Here is a 14,972-nt window from a genome sequence, read left to right as displayed (position 1 = left end):
GCGAAGCCCTGCCTCCTGACGGAGTCTCGAGCCCCGCCCATCCTGGGGAGCTCGAGCGTTGGGGGAGGGGGGGGAGTCATCCACGTGGCGGCCGGAGGCTGAGCTGGTTTGTTGCGGATCTTTTTCCAGAATAATTTAGAGAAAAGGCTAATGTGTTTTTTTGTGTACTCCTAAACCACCTCCTCCACGAGGCCTAGTCTTCTCACCATTCTCACAGCTATTAGCCTTTTACATACATAATATAATGGGTAGCGCCCTGGACCTGGAGCCCGAGGTTCTGGGTTCAAATTCTCCCCTGTACCCCTTCCCCTCCTCGGGCCTCTCTGGACAGGGCACTTAAAAAAAAGTTTATAAATATAATGTATCCGCATATGCAACAATGTATCTGTGTAATGTGTGAGTCCATATGCAGAAGTATGTATTGTATGTCTAATACTTGTAAGATCTGCCTGTGATCTAGGTGTGTGAATGTAATAGACATGAATGCGTATTTTATAATAGAGGTGTAATATACCTAAGATGTGTGGGCATTCACTATGTGTCCAGTATATGCAAGATAGGTGAATATAATGCAGGTCTGTGCATGAATATTTATGTAAGCTAATGTTTATATGTAATATATGCTTATTTTATTAAAATACATTTTACGATAGACTGTGATTGTGTATGTAACATCCATGATCTGCATAAAATGTTATATTTGTATTTAATGTATACAGTAGGTGTAAGTTGCATTCTGTGTTATATGCATGACACGGATGAGATGCGTGTATGTAATGTCCATAATTTGCATAAAATATGTTACATTTGTATTTAATTTAATGTATACAGTAGGTGTAAGTTGCATTCTGTGTTATATGCATGACACGGATGAGATGCGTGTATGTAATGTCCATAATTTGCATAAAATATGTTATATTTGTATTTAATGTATACAGTAGGTATAAGTATGTGTAAGTATGTGTAGGTGTAGTACGTGTAAGTAGGTGTAAGTAAGTATGCATGACATGGATGAGATGTGTATGTAACGTGTATATGTGTAGCAATATGTGAGGTATAATCAATTTAATGGGCGTATGTATATCATATGTGTATACTTAATTTATTGTGCTGTGCTAAGGATTGTTTTGAAAATGTTTAGAAAAGCAGGGCTTCAAAGGGCAGACGGGAAACCCCATCAGAATGCCTTCTCCATCCCTGGCCTCTATTTTGGGAGCCCTTGATCTCCTCTCCCAGAATCCTCAGAGTTTGCCTTGTACTTTTTCTGCCACAATCTGCCTTTCTAAAAATATCCTGATCAACTCAGTCATTGCCAAGAAGGAATGACTGATAGATCCAACCAATATCCAACCAGGGCTCATCAGTTTCCTGCTGGAGTCTACAGAAAGAGTAATGATTACTCGCTGGGGTATTTGGATCTAAACAGAGCATGTCAGTGGGGTGAACCACCTTGAATGTGGCATTTTAAGGATCGGTGAGCATCTGAGGATGTTTTCACTAGAAATCCTACCAAGGAGAGTACCAGGTACCAACTGTTGAGTCGAGTTCGTCTCCTTCTCTTTGGTAGAGAAAATAGAGGAGGGGAGGAAGTAACATTGGTTTAGAAAAAAAGCCTTTTGTTTAAAAGGATTTTGGATGCCTTAAGAATTTCCTGGAACTTTCTTGTGCTTGTTGGCACTGAGCCCACTCAAACTTCCTGAAGAGTTTCCCATCAAGCCTTCAACCTCCATTTACTACAGAAATTCCCAGAACATCTGCAGATGTCCTCTCTTCACCCAGAATCTAGATTCCCTGTAGAGACTCAAAAGGTTAAAGGGGTCCCTGTGAAATCTTGTCAGCTTTGTGACTTAGGTTTAATTAAATCATCGAGAACAAGTACTTATGATGTGAAGGACTAGGGGCTAAGCACTGGGTGGAGCACGTGGAAAGGCAGAGACAGTCGTTTTAGTGTTCAGGTGTTTTGGTCCAACTCTCTGTTTGCTTTGGGAGTTTTCTACAATGGTTTGCCATTTTATAGATGAGGAAACTGAGGCAGACAGGGTGAAGAGCTTTGCCCAGGATTACCCAGCCAGAAGTGTCTGAGGCCAGATTTGAATTCAGAAAGATGACATCTTAACAACTAAGTCCATGGATGGCCAGAATCAGCTACACCCAGAGAAGAAACACTGGGAAATGAGTGTAAACTGTTAGCATTTTTTGTTTTTCTTCCCAGGTTATTTTTACCTTTTGAATCCAATTCTTCCTTTGCAACAACAACACAATTCGGTTCTGCACATATACATTGTACCTAGGATATACTATAACATATTTAATCTATATGGGAATGCCTGCCATCTAGGGGAGGGGGTGGAGGGAAGAAGGGGAAAATTCGGAACAGAAGGGAGTACAAGGGATAATGCTGTAAAAAATTACCTATGCATATGTACTGTCAAAAAATGTCATAATTATAAAATTAATTAAAAAAAAGTTTAAGAATACTTCAAAAAAAAAAAAAAAAAAAAACCTAAGTCCATGAAGATGCCATTCAAGTGTCACTTCCTCCAAGAAGTCTTCCCTGATTTCTCTTTTCCCCTCCCCCATCAGAAAGTACTCCCTTTCTCTTCTCTTCCAAGCACTGGATAATAGATACAAAAGTAGAAAGGACTATTAGGGATCATCTGGCCCAGCTCATTCACTTTATAGATGTGCAAACTTAGGCACAGATTGCATTGCAGGGAAATAGTCCAACTCATTTTACAGATGTGGAAACTGAGTCCCAGAACACCAAAGTCTCTTGTCAAACCCTAGCCCTCTGATTTCAAAACTATTTACCTAATCGGCTATCTAGCATTTTTTAATGGACAAAAGAGAACCAAGGAAAATTCAGAGAAGACGCAGATAGGACTGCTTTGAAACTACAGAATGAATTGACAACTTTAGATTGTGAGCTCATTCCAAGTCGCCATATTTTCATTCTTTGTCCTTGAATCACCATCTAGCATAGTCAATGTTTAATAAGTGATTGATTGATGGCATACATTAAAGAACCAAGTTGCATGTAAATTGAGATTTAAAGTTTCATATACAAATCATCCTCTTTCTTCTGTTCTCTTTTGAATAGGGAAGTGTCCATAATTGTTGACATTCATCAAGTACAAAATATACACACACACACACACACACACACACACACGTGTGTGTGTGTGTGTGTGTGTGTGTATAAGAATCTATACGACAGGGAGATGTCCTGATTAAACATGACTTAAAAAAATCCCAAAGGATATGAAGTATCTCACATGTCTCTAAAAAACCCAGAAAAATAGGAGGCAGCTAAGTGGCACAGTGGATAGAACACCAGCCTTCAATTCAGAAGGACCCGAGTTCAAATCTGGTCTCAGACACTTCCTAGCTGTGTGACCCTGGGTAAGTCACTTAACCCCAGCCTCTGAAAAAAATTTTAAAAAATAACACCAAAGAAATGGACACACTGATTATTTAAGTCAATGCTTTAATATTTAACTGAAAAAAAACCAACATATTTTGCCAGCTTGCATGGAACAAGTTTTTGCCAAAATTTTCACAAACAGAATTTAAGCATCACATTAAAATATTAGTTTTACATTTAATAAACCTTGCATAGCAAAACGTGACCTTGTTAAGAAACTCTAAAATGGAAGCCAACGTTTAAGCAACGTTAGGATGAAAGGCATCCAGGAAGATGGGGACTGAGACACCTTAGTCAATGCAAGTTGCCTTAATCCAGAGACAAATTCATTTTGTCACTTTTAAAAAATAAAATGCCCTTTATTTAAATGTAATTTATTTTAAAAGTGTAAATTGTTTTTCCTTGCGATATAAATTAAGTGCATAAAAGAATCACAACTGGATTCAAATTTTATGGTAAAAACATGCTCTGCTTTTATCTCCCTGTTTTAAACAGGATGGTCATTTACTGGAAGAGATAAAATGTGATTTATTGGATCCATCCCTTCTGAGTCCTTAATGTGGGCAGGGCAAAGAATGGGACAGAGAATACAAGAAATACCGAGTTCTATTCAGCACCTTACTGAATGGAAGCTATACCAGGAAGAGAGGAAGGGCACAGTACCTCGCTGTGCCCATGAAGAGAGTTCCATTTGGACAACTGCCCACAAGAAGATGGTGTACAATTTTAATTGGTCATTCAGGGAGAGAAGTTAAGTAAATATGCTCAGATTTGGGCATATAAAAATCAGAGATATCTCATTTATCCTGACATTTTCTTTAAATTTCAATATCATAAAGCAGTTATATCCCCAAATAGAGGAGGCTATTTTGGGGGGACAGAGGGACAGCAGTGATGGTGGTAGAGAAGATAGATAAAAAGACTTGAGAAGGGGAGGAAGTAACATGATAACTAAAGACCTCTCTTCTCACATACAGACAATCCCCTAAGCTATAAAAGAGTATGTATTCTAATCACGTAAACTGGCGCTCCATGGAGTCCAAGAAAGTCACCCATCAAGAAAAGGTTTTGTATGAGAGGAGTGATCCCCCCAGGAGACCCATCCCAATGCTGGTGCATTATCCCTGATTCTCAGTGAAGACCAATGCAGAATTCTTTAATATGCAGTTGTTTTTAAAAACCAAAGGTCCATGAGGGCCCAGCTTCTCAAAGTATTCTGAATCTTGAACGATACAAATAAAAGAGGCACAACTTAGATTAATAGATATCAAGGTTAAATGATACAGAAGCTCAAGTTCATTTTTTTTTCTCTTTTCAGATATAAATTTCACACACACACACACACACACACACACACACACACAAACACAAAACCCCATGGTTTGCTGCTTGGCAACATCCCAGATCATCACCTGGGATTATACAGTTTCTTTCCCTCTTTTATTGTCCCAAGCAAACCCAATTTCTGGCAATCCAAGGCTACCTTTAAAAGGCAACTTCTCTTCCATTTTTTCCATCTGATTTGCTGAGATCTGCAAGGAGCCTCTTAGCCACAGCTCAGATTGCAGAGAAGGTTGACTTCTTGCAGATTTTTCCACTGGTTGCATGTAGAGAAGATGAATCCTCCAGCATAAAATTTCTTAGAAGTGATTAGTTTTCAAACAAGCTACACCCTAGTGGTCTTTTGATGACATCAAAACAACATGGCTTTCAAAGATTTTCAATTGGATACAAATACTGACAGCTGGCAATGTAAAAAATGACTTGATACTCATCAAATCAGTCCTTCCAGGTAAGTGCTCAAATCCCAGGGAAGGGGGAAATCCTATGGAAACTTCTCTTACCTATCAAAAATAAAAAAAAAGAATCAGCTGCAATTGTGTTAACTTACTTCATTTTGCCAGTATGTTTAATGAGAGGATTTCTACATCCCTTCAGTGAAGGCCCTCACCACTCTCGACCTGGAACCCTCTCACAAATTGTGCCAAAATAAAAATCAGACTCTGTAAGGGACAAGTTAGGAACGATAACGCCTGGTCTGGGAATCTGGGTAGTGAAGACCGATATTAATGCTATTAGGATCACGGATCATGGAAACCTTAACAAAAACATCACATTCAGGTGATAGAATCCATTATAAATTGCTTCCTGTCCTTCAGAAGTCTCTCTTGGGAAAAAAAAAAAAAATCATGGTTTCCTTCCAATAAGTTTTCATAGAGGGACAGAATGTTGGGGGGCAAGTTGTGCGACAGACATATGCCCTGTAACTAGCAGGAAAGGAGTTACAGATTCTAGGTAACCCCAAAACACAGACAGGGGTACAGGTAATATGCCGCAGTCCTTGTAATGCATATTCAGGGAAAGGACCGAGGACCGATGACTTTGTGGCCAGTCTTCTTTCCAACTCCAGCTCACTACTACTAGTTGCTGGGAGACTCAGTGTCTGCCGTTCGGCCTCCTTCCTCGAGGAAGAGGAGTTTTCGGAGAATATTTGCATAAAAGGGTCCGTAAACTTGTTTATTGAGGTTTACAATGTTCGCATACTGAGAGCCCAGAGTCTCCAGCTCAGACTGGATAACATTGAGACCTCCGGGTATGGGGGGCATGCATTTCTGATGGCTTGGAAGACCGAGAAGACTCTTCATATACAGATGAATTCGTTTATCTGGAAAAAAAATAAGAAATGCAAAAAAGTTTCATGAGTGAGGGAAGCAATTTTAAACTTCTTAAACTTTTTCTACTAGCAACTCCTTTTTTATCCAAGAAATTTTTACATGGAACCTTCTATAGGCAGATAAAATAGGTTTACAAATCAAACATTTACTGATACTAAATCACAATTTTGTAAGCTATACATTCAGTTACAAGATCCTGTATGGGCTTGCAACCACAGTTTAAGAAACTGGACCATGGGGCAGCTAGGTGGCGCAGTGGATAGAGCACCAGCCCTGAATTCAGGGGGACCTGAGTTCAAATTTGATCTCAAACACTTAACACTTCCTAGCTGAGTGGCCCTGGGCAAGTCACTTAACCCCAGCCTCAGAAAAAGGAAAAAGAAAAAAAAAAAAAGAAGAAGAAGCTGGACCTTATAGGACCATGGATCTAGAACTGGGCAAGATTTTAAAATCATCAAGTTCAACCCCATCATTTACAGATGAAGGTCAAAAAGGCTGAGAAGTGAGTGAATGGCAGATTGGATCTGAAACTAGTTCCTCACACTTAATTCAATGTTCATCCACAATCTCATAAATCCTGCTTTTCAAATTAATTAAACAGGTACCAAAGAACTGGGAAAAGTCATAGAAACACACATATATTGTGCCCTTAAGAAGATGAAATTATGTGTATAGGATCACTAAGCATTTATTAAGTACCTACTGTATATCAGGCAATGTATATTATATATATATATATATATATATATATATATATATATCAAGTGTCAGGATGTAGGGATAGAATCTTCCCTTGAAGGAGCTTAATGCTACAAACCACTTTTTTTGCATTTATTTCCCTTAAGCTTGAATGTACAGAGACTGGGGATGAGCAGTTATTCAGAGGAGAGAAGCCCAAGGCTGCTCCAAGTCCACCATCTAGCTGGACTTGACAGGAAAAGAGATCTGTTTGTGGGGTTCAATGGGAAATCCAAGATCACAAAATAAGGGAGACAGTTTTCTCTTGGCACTTGAAGAAGACCAGGACAATGAGACATTAAACGCCCCATAAATAGCAATGTCACAGAGCTTCTTCAATTTTCTCCAAAGTGGACAAAAAGACCACTTTAGGGAATTTTTAGCATTTTCTACATCCTAAGGATCTGTGATTTCATTGGTATAAGAGTGGCTTCTATTGAAACAAATCTGCCAAATGTCTATGACCTTATAATAATGATAACAAGTAATAATATAATGGCAGGGATAGTGATAATATAATGTAGGGGTCCATACTTAAAATAACTTCAAGTCAGTATTTCAATCTATCAAAGACATTTAACTAATTACAAATGGTTTGTAATCAATTTCAAAAATCATTGGCTGACAATGTCTTTTTTTTTTTTTTTTTGATGGGAGTGAACCCTGAAACTAGATTTGGGGTCTCAGACTCTAAAAAGTCTGGGAAAGAGTATACTTTAGATAAGCCTTTTCCAAGTTAAGTGATGTCATTCAATTGGAGATCTTGGGCAAATCACCCTCTATTGATCTTTTGGGGGTGGCCCGATGCTCTTCGGGGAAATTCCAGACTCTAGGAAAAAGTCTTCAAATGAATGTATTCAGTTGGAGATCTGGACCTGATAGTCCTATTGAGTGGCTTCAAACTCCAAGATCTAGGCCTGAGGGCATTGACTCTTTTCAACTGGAACCTAGCTCTAGACCGCCAATAAAAAGACAATTTTGAACTCCAAATCTCTGCAGAAGTCCGAAGTAGTAGTATGCTTTGCCAATGAAATGCCTGCCAGGACTCTTGCCCGCTGTAAAGATACCCTCTTCTCAGTGATAACCTTTATTTGCCTAACAGGACCTCTTGCCACTGAGAAGTCTGTCTTCCTAGCAAAGCTGGCTTCTCAGTGCCAATAAAAATACTTTTTTTTGCCTTCAGACTTTTCAGGTTCATGGATTCTTTCATGTTGGACCCAAGTCTCTGACCACAAGGGATCTTTACATCAATTCTCTATCACTAGCCCCACATCTCTCTTTAAAAAATGATAGCTTTTTATTTTTCCAAATACACGCAAAGATAGTTTTCAATATTTACCTTTGCGAAATCTAATTGACATTGAGTCTTTTGAAAAGTTTCTAGAGCTGAGTCTAAAGCTGATTAAAAAGTGAATTTTGCAATATCTTTGATATCACATTAAAAATGCAGCTACTGTGAAACTGAGAACTGATTTTTAATATTATTTATCTCTTTGAAGATAAATGCATAAAAGGAAAAAAAATATACCAATTAATTTTTTCCTACATTGCATGACAGTAACTGTCTCAAATAGAGACTGACTTAAATTTTAAAAAGAAAGGAACAAAGAAAGGAAGGAAGGAAAGAAGTAAAGAAGGAAGGAAAGAAGGAAGGAAAGAAGGAAGGAAGGAAGGAAGGAAGGAAAGAAGGAAGGAAGGAAGGAAGGAAGGAAGGAAGGAAGGAAGGAAGGAAGGAAGGAAGGAAGGAAGGAAGGAAGGAAGGAAGGAAGGAAGGGAAGAAAAGAGGAAGGAAGGGGGTGAGGAAAGAAGGAAAGGAAGGAGGGAGAAAAGGAGGGAAGAAAAGAAAGAAAGAAGAAGGGAAGGAAGGAAAGAAGGGATAGAGGGAGGAAGGAGGAAAGGGAGGAAGAAGGAAAAAGAGAAAATCATTGGTTGAAATGAAATTATGCTATTTGGGAAGAATATTGGGAGTGGCTAAAAAGATGTAGTCAAACAGCACTAGATAAAGAAGTAAGCAAGCCAGTCTGAAACCCCAATCTAGAATTCAGGCCTTGAGCAATTCATCTAAATCCCTGAAAAGAATCCTTTGTGGGATGCAGGGAAGGCAGGACAAGAAGAGAAAGCTTCTATGTCCTCCCTTCCCTTGACCAGTGGGTCGATTTTATAAACATCAAAAGATCTGAAGATTCTTGTCTTCCATAACTGCCCTATCAGTGTCCTCAGAACAGCAGAGTCTGATGGCACAAAGACCATTTGGAAACTGAGGAAAAGAAGCTCTGAACCCCACATGAGTCCAGCAGAAATCCATACTGAGGGCCCTCTACACAGGAGAAAATGGACTTCTAGGAACTGTGAATTAGCCAATAGTCAACAGCCAATAAATACATTTACTTAATGCCTGTTATGTGCCAGGAACTGTGCTAAGCTCTAGAATTACTTACTCTCTTTGTCCTACAGCACACTCTGGGTTGGAGCCCATTTCTCCTGGATTTTGGGGAAAATGTGCCCCAGACTGGGTGGGGAGTAAGAGAAAGGAATGTGCTAGTAACCTGCTCTTACTCTATCTACTACCTTAGAAATACTTGTTTTTAAAAGCTAATTAAGTGTGGCTGGCTAATTTTTGTCGACTGATAATGTAAAAAACATCTCACTGGGGGCTTGTGAGCTATGGGATTAGAAAGACTTGAGGGTTATCCTTAGAACCCAGAAGACAAGGAGCCATCTCTGGGGACCTACCTATAGTGCAGTTGGGGACAGTGAGCTACAGTAATAACTGACACTTCGTACCTTGCATTTTGCAATGGGCTTTCTGCCAATTATCACAGTAGAGCACTGTGATCACTCTTTGATAGAGCAGCTATTTTTATGTATTTTCTTTCTAGATCTCACAATTTTATCATTGTGGAAAACTTCCAGTATGGAAGAAACTCCCCACATCACAGCATCATCAGCTACAGAATAAGATTAGGAGGGGTCAGGGCAACCATGCAAACTGTCTGTCTGCCTTTCCTCTTCCCAGGTTTCAAGGAGGCCTGAAACTCCTGCCTGAGAAAGAGCTTATCGCCACCTCTCATGAGATTTCCATTCCACAGTGGAACGGCTTTCCTCCTCAGGAAGTTTTGCTCCAGACTCAAGAGTCTTGGATTGAATTTTCTCCCATTGTCTCTAGTCCTAGAGATCTGCATCTCTGTTGTCCCTAACGGCATCAGAGGTCTAGATCTGGTTTCTCCTGGGTCTGTATCTCAAAGAGATCATAAAAAAGGGAAAAGGACCCATTTGTGCCAAAATGTTTGTGGCAGCCCTTTTTGTAATGGCAAGGAACTGGAAACTGAGTGGATGCCCATCTTTTGGGGAATGGCTATTCAGCTCTCTCTCTCTCTCTCTCTCTCTCTCTCTCTCTCTCTCTCTCTCTCTCTCTCTCTTTCTATGTGTGTGTATATATATGGTGTGTGTGTGTGTGTGTGTGTGTGTGTGTATATATATATACACACACACACACACACACACACACACACACCATATACTTGTGGTAAATGAATGCTATGGAATACCATTGTTTTATAAGAAAAGCAGGATGGTTTCAGGGAGGCCTGGAGAGACTTACATGAACTGACACTGAGTGAACAGAACCAGGAGAACATTGTATACAATATAAGATAATATAATAGACTACTGGCCTTGCAATCAGGAAGCCATGAATTAAAATCCTTCTGCAGTAACACTATGACCCTGGTTCACTTTCAGTTGCCTCAGTTTCCACAACTGTAAAATGGGGTTACTAATAGCCTCATTTCTCAGGGTTGAGAATATATATTGAGAATATATCAAATGAGATAATTACGAAGTACTTAGCACAGTGCCAAACACTTTGTATGTATTTGATAAGAGTTTATTGATTGAGTGATTGATTAAACTTTCCAAGGTCAGGCTTTACAGCTTGACAAAAGAATTGCTCCAGTACCTAGCACTTAGGGGATTGGCGTATAATGGGCACTTAATAAGTGCTTGTAGATTGATTGATGAAGCATCATTCAGTCAAGACAAAAACCTGGAAAAGATCAGAAAGTAAGACAAACAGAAGCCCTAGATGCTCAGACTCACCAATCAGGGAGCAGATAGGGTTGCCCTCGGCAATGCTGGAGAGTTGACCAATGAGATTGGCCTGAATCTCAGGACTTAGCGTGGATAAGCCTCTCTCTGCCAGGGACTTGTTGACTTCCACACAGGTCTGGACGCCCACGGAATTCAAGGCCTCCTGGAGGTTGAAAGTCCTGGGGAGGAGAGAGGAAAAAGGAGAGAGGGAACAAAATAAAAAAGGAGAAACGCAAGGAGAGAGGAGAGTCAGTGAGGGAAGGAGAAAGGGAGAGGGAGATAAGAGGAGAGGGGAAGGGAAAGAGAGAAATAGAGAGAAGGAGGAGGAGGAGGAGAGGAAAAAGAATAGAAGAATTTGATGAAGAAGAGAAAAAAGAGAGGAAGGAAAGAGAAAGAAGAGAAGCAGAGAGACCAAGAAAAGGAAGAGGAAGAAGAAAAAGTAGAAGAGGAAGGAGAAAAGAAGAGGAAGAAGAATTTGACAAAGAAAAAGAGGAGAAAAGAGAGGAGGGAGAGTAGAAGGAAAGGGAAAGGGAAGGGAGAGAGGCACAGAGAGGAGGAAGAAGAAAGAGAAAGAAGAAAAAGTAGAAGAGGAGGAGAAGAGAAAGGAGAAGAATTTGACAAATAAAAAAAGGAGGAGAAAAGAGAGAGAGAAGGGGGAGAAGAAGAAAAGAGAAAGGGGAGGGAGAGAGGCAGAGAGAGCAGGAAGAGGAGGAAAAGAGGAAGAAAGGTGGAGAGAGTTAGAGTCACATATTCTAATTTACAAGTCTCCTTTTAAGTTCCTCATTGCTTCTTCTCCCATGCTTCCCCACTTGGTTAAGCACTTTTTGGTGACTCCAGTACAAACAGTGGCTGGAGTCCACTCCTCCTTGTTTAGCCAGGTGCAGCATCCTCTCCATGTCACAGATTTAGAGTCACTGGGCTCTTACAGGCCATTCACCTTACTTGCCAGGACACTGACACCCTCTGGCTCACGTGTCTTGCCCAGGGTCACACAGTCCAAATGTTCCCAGCTCCCTCTCTCCAGCTCCTTTGCCTCTCCCTCTCATTCTGTGATTTCAGTAGCACGAGGCAGGTCACCTCCGATTGCAAATACAGACTAGCACTTGCCCTCAGAAAAGTTACTGAGACCCCAAAATGATTGGACCTGCTCAGGGCCACACATCCAGCATGACTAATAGCAACAGCTTTAAGGTTTGTCAAGCACTTTCTATAGGTTATCTTAATTGATTCACACAAATATATGAGGGAGGGGCTGTTCTATGCCCATTTTGCAGATGAGGAAACTGAGGTGAACAGAGCCTGAGTAACTTGCCAAAGGACACACAGCTCTAAGCATCTGAGGCAATATTTGAACTCAGGTCTTCCTCCTTCTCCAAGGCTAGCACTCTGTCCAGTACAGTACCTAGATGCCTTTAGGTACCACGATGGGGGGGCTGAAATCCAGGTCTTCCTGACTCACAAAGTACTCTGGATCTATTGGATCCCTCATGGCCTCTTAGTAAGAATCATGACATGTTAATAATAACAATGGCTGACGTTTACATAAAGCATCATGGGTTGCTACAATAAAGGTCCTGGAGGGTCCCTAATAGGCCAGCTAGCCCCAATCCTTTTAAACAGAGGAGGAAACTGAGACAAGATTAAGTGATTTCTCATAAGATCAAAGATTCAGAACCATAAATGCCCTTAGAAGCCATCTAGTCCAAAGCCTGAAACAACTTCTGTTTAAGTATCTTATTTGGGCCCAGGAAGTCGGCGGTGTCATTTTATATTCATTTTATAGAAAAGAAAACTGAAGCTGGACTTGTGCCTTCCACATAATAGGCATTTAATAAATACTTGTTGTGGGGCAACTAAATGGTGCAGTGAATAAAGCACCAGCTCTGAAGTCAGGAGGACCTGGGTTCAAATGCAGCCTCAGACACTTAACACTTAATTCTGTGTGACCCTGAGCAAGTTACTTAACCCCAATTGCCTCTAAAAAAAAAAAAAAGAAAAGAAAAGAAAAGAAATACTTGTTGGTATATGTTAACAGGGGTAAATTTAATGTGAAAATTGTATTCGTAAAAGGATGTAAATCCATGTGATCTGATTCCAGAGAGGGTCAGTGCTCCTTCTACTACATCAAATTTACCTTCCAATCTGTGAGCATTTATTAAGCACTTACTGTGTACTGTCTGGGTACTGGGGATATAAAGAATGAAACAATCTCTATCTAAAAGAAGTCTTCTTCCTCTTAGGGATAATGTGGGTACCAAGAACAAAAAGGGAACCCAGAGCAAAGATGTAGGTACAAATATATCTTAAGACAACCCTATTCATAGCAGCTTTCTATAATCATAGTTTTTCAGGTAGAGGTTTTTTAATTCTCTTTTGGTTTGGATTTTAGCACTGTTCAGACAGCAAAGTCAAAGAGAAGTTCTAACACCTTCATTCTAATTGGAAATCCCTCCTAGTCACGGAAAATCCTGCCTCCTGTAGACAAAAACATCTCAGCCGTTAGCGATATTAAAAGGCACTAGAGAGGAAAGAGCCCGTTGGGTAAGATGCTCTTAGTTACACTCACGAACATCCCATCTGGCAGTCCCAGAGGGCTCAGGCTTTCCAAACTCCAGGAAGAATGACAGGACAAAGTGAATCCGTGTAGGCGTTGAGAACTTACTCTTTGTTCATTCCTTCAAGTAAAACAGTGGAAATCCTTTTCAGACGGTCTGAAAGCTCAGGCAAGCCTTCTATCAGAGTGCCCACCATGTTGTTGGTGATTAGTGACAGGCAGGCGATAACCTTCAGCTGATTTAGCCTTTCTGTCAGTTCCTGAAGACGGGTTCCATCTGTCATCAGTGTCTGAGCAAAAACAAAGAAAACAAAAATCTTTAAAAAACAAACAACAGAAGCACCAACCACAAAGCAGCATCTAATCCAATTCCTTCATTTTAGAGATGAGGAAATTAAGACTCAGTGAGACTGAGATATGCCCAGGGCAAGATAGTGTGATGGTCAGCGCTGAACTTTCTGTCCAGGTGCAAAATTTAATTATATTTCTAGAACTTTGGATATTTCAAGGTTCAAAGGAGATGGTTGGTGTAAAGTACCCTGGGAACTCCACAGAAGTACTATAGATAAGTAAGCTAGTATTGTTGGAGGACAATCCTTTTCTGCCTTCCAACTCCCTGGAGCCTGCAGCAAGTTTCACTTTATGGTGCCGCCATCTTCTTTCCAGCCAATATGTGCTGGATATCTTTATTCTCCTTTCCTAAGCCCTCACTTTGAGTTCTGGAACTATTATCAAATTAAGACTAATCTTGCTACTCTAAAGGACATGTGTCCATCATTCCCATTATCATTTCATTGAACACCTCAGTAATTTTCTTTCTTTCTTTCTTTTTTTATTTGTTTTGCTGAGGCAATGGGGTTTAGGTGACTTGCCCAGGGTCACACAGCTAGGAAGTGTAAAATGTCTGAGACCTGATTTGAACTCAGGTCCTCCTGACTTCAGGGCTGGTGCTCTATCCACTGCGCCACCTAGCTGCCCTCATCTTAGTAATTTTCTATCACCCCAAAATCTATTCAGAGGCTTGAAGTAGAATTGATTCTGAGGAAAGCTGGGGAGGGCTCAAACAATGTTCTGAATACTTGCCATCATCTTGGCTCTACATTCCCTCCTGCCCCAGTATTGGTAATTTTCCAAACCTAAATATTTCCTAGCTACTACTCCCTTAAACATGTGATCTCCCTCTATCAAAATGTCAGTCCCTTGAAAGTAGGGTCTGTTCTCCCTAAGACCTAGAACAGTGCTTAGCATATAGTAAGCACTTAATAAATGCTTTCATTCATTCATTCGTTCCTGTTATTGTAATAAGTGGAGGAGCTGGGACTAAAAGGTAGTTCCTACCAACAATGTTGGCCCCCACATTTACATTATTAATATTCATAGTAACATAGCTTTTTAAGTATTCAACTGTAAGCCAACTGAGGGCAGGAACTATCTTTTACCTTTCTCTGTTTTCCTAGAACTGGCACATAGTAGGTGCTTCATAAATGCTCAC

General features: G+C 40.2%; 1 protein-coding gene across 4 annotated transcripts in view; it reads right to left on the bottom strand.

Annotated features, from left to right (window-relative positions):
- Positions 1-3,470: 3,470 nt before the first annotated feature.
- TCP11L2 (t-complex 11 like 2) overlaps positions 3,471-14,972 on the bottom strand; it is a 62,977-nt gene continuing 51,475 nt past the window's right edge. For all 4 annotated transcript variants that reach the window (XM_074271479.1, XM_074271480.1, XM_074271478.1 and 1 more), the window contains 3 exons: positions 13,589-13,770; positions 10,936-11,105; positions 3,471-6,089 (listed from right to left, as the gene is read on the bottom strand). In XM_074271479.1, coding sequence (XP_074127580.1) covers positions 5,845-6,089; positions 10,936-11,105; positions 13,589-13,770 — 597 coding nt within the window. In that variant the 3' untranslated portion in view covers positions 3,471-5,844. The remainder of the gene's footprint in view (positions 6,090-10,935; positions 11,106-13,588; positions 13,771-14,972) is intronic.

The sequence above is a fragment of the Sminthopsis crassicaudata genome, chromosome 5 (assembly GCF_048593235.1).
Source record: "Sminthopsis crassicaudata isolate SCR6 chromosome 5, ASM4859323v1, whole genome shotgun sequence".
Lineage (NCBI taxonomy): Eukaryota > Metazoa > Chordata > Mammalia > Dasyuromorphia > Dasyuridae > Sminthopsis > Sminthopsis crassicaudata.
This window is presented reverse-complemented; position numbering and strand designations above follow the sequence as displayed.